Source organism: Bison bison, unplaced genomic scaffold (assembly GCF_000754665.1).
Source record: "Bison bison bison isolate TAMUID 2011002044 unplaced genomic scaffold, Bison_UMD1.0 scf7180017864537, whole genome shotgun sequence".
NCBI classification, from domain to species: Eukaryota; Metazoa; Chordata; class Mammalia; order Artiodactyla; family Bovidae; genus Bison; species Bison bison.
In genome coordinates this window covers 442,094-444,346 of record NW_011495085.1, presented here as the reverse complement: position 1 = coordinate 444,346, position 2,253 = coordinate 442,094, and the positions used below count along the sequence as shown (strand labels likewise).

The following is a 2,253-nucleotide window of genomic DNA, read 5'->3' as shown; positions in this document are numbered from 1 at the left end:
AGCTAGGAAATCCACCCTACTGGCCAGCACTGCAGCCGCCAGTTTCCCAGCCCATTCCAGCTGCAGTATCACATTGAAAGTGTCCACACTTCTGGGGAGCCCTCCACGGTCTGTAAAATCTGTGAATTGTCCTTCGAAACACATCAGGTTCTCTTACAACACATGAAGGACAGTCACAAACCTGGCAAAACACCTTATGAATGCCACATTTGCAATTACAGATCTTCAGCCTTTGCTGATACAGAGGCAAATTTTAGAACATGGCATGGAAACACAAACAATTTGCTTTGTCTGTTTTGCCTCAAATTTTTCAAACTGGTGATATCCTTCGTAAATCACACTTGGAGGCACTGGAACAAGAGGGTCTTTCCATGTTCCAAGTGCCTACTACAGTTATTGAAGCCAAAGGAAAATACAGAGCATCAAACCAATAATCATCAGCCATTCAAAAAGCCAGAACAATTGCAAGGGTTGCCTACTGAAACAGAGGTCATGATCCAAACTTCAGTTCAGCTGAGACTGAGTTGATTTCCCTAAGAGAGACAGCATCCATCATTGTGAGGAACACTGACTCCCGAGTGCCACCCAGAAAAACTACAAAGAAGATTGACTACCAACACAAACTACTCCAGACGTGTTGCAGCAAGGGATCTGGCTAAAAACTATGTTCTACCCACCTCCAGAAATTCAAAACAGCCCTATTGAGGTTCAGCCAGCTGTACATAAAGACCCTGCTTGGCTTTTGTTCAGTTGCTCAGTCATGTCTGACTCCCTGTGACCCTATAAACTTCAGTACACCAGGCTTCCCTGTCCACCATCTCCTGAAGCTTGCTCAAATTCATTCCATTGGGTTGCTGATGCCATCCAACCATCTTGTCCTCTGTCACCTCTTGTGCTCCTTCCTTCGATATTTCCCAGCATCAGGGTTTTTTTCAGTAAGTTGACTCTTCCCATCAGGTGGCCAAATTATTGGAGCTTCAGCATCAGTTCTTCCACTGAACATTCAGGGTTGATTTCCCTTAGGATTGACTGGTTGGATATCCTTGCAGTCCAAGGGACTCTACAGAGTCTTCTCCATTCTCCAGGACCACAGTTCAAACAGATCAATTCTTCAGCATTCAGCCTTCAGTCCAGCTCTTCCATCTGTATGTGACTCCTGGGAAAACCATAGCTTTGACTTTATGGACATTAGTTGGCAAAATAATGTCTCTGTCTTTTAATATTCTCTCTATGTTTGCCACAGCTTTTCTTCCAAAGAGTGAGTGTCTTTTAATTTCAGGGCCTCAATAGCAGTCCACAGTTATTTTGGAGGCCTAAAAAATGAAGTCTGGATTTACTGTAACTGAGTTTGTACCGGTTTCATCTCTCCACCATCAAGTAGCTTTGAAATCTCCATGTTCCTTCCTGGCTACTCTGTGATCCCCAATGTAACCATTTCTCTGAACTCTAACACCAGGGATTCATTTTCCTTTGTTTCAAATTTTAAATAGATAGAATCACACAACAGAATTTCTGTTCCCCTGGTCTTTGTTTGCTTTCAAATAATTGAGATGCATTCTTATTATATGTAGCTGTGGAACATTCCTTTTCATTGCTGGGTAGAATTCCCTTGGATGAATGGGCATAGTCTTATATGTCCATTTTACTGTGCCTGAAATTTGAGGCTCTTATTTTGCCTTTTTGAATAAGCTGCCTATGAACATGTGTATGTGTTTCATAGTAATTTCTCTAGGATAGCTATATCTGTATATATGGATATGAGATTTTCTGATAATCCATGTGGTAGTGGTAAAGTTGCTAAGTGGTATTTGACTCTTGCCACCCCATACACTCTAGCCCATGAGTCTCCACTGTCCATGGGTTTTCCCAGGCAAGAATACCACAGTGGGTTGCCATTTCCTTCTCCATAGGATTTTCCTGACCCAGCGTTCAAACCTGGGTCTCCTGCATTGCAGGCAGATTTGTTACTGACAGTAACAAAATAGCCATGAAATTAAAAGACACTTACTCCTTGGAAGAAAAGTTATAACCAACCTAGATAGCATATTCAAAAGCAGAGACATTACTTTGCCAATAAAGGTCCATCTAGTCAAGGCTATCAGAGAAGGCAATGGTACCCCAACTCCAGTACTCTTGCCTGGAAAATCCCATGGGCAGAGGAACCTGGTGGGCTGCAGTCCATGGGGTCGTGAAGAGTCGGATACAACTGAGCGACTTCACTTTCACTTTTCACTTTCATGCATTGGAGAAGGA

General features: G+C 42.8%; 1 protein-coding gene across 1 annotated transcript in view; it reads left to right on the top strand.

The window, feature by feature from the left end:
- Nucleotides 1-2,253, top strand: part of LOC104982689 (zinc finger protein 280B-like) — a gene marked incomplete at its 3' end in the record, with an annotated part of 57,631 nt that overhangs the window by 41,227 nt on the left and 14,151 nt on the right. The window contains 1 exon segment of the mRNA XM_010832121.1: nt 69-263. Within this exon segment, the coding sequence (XP_010830423.1) occupies nt 69-263 (195 nt within the window).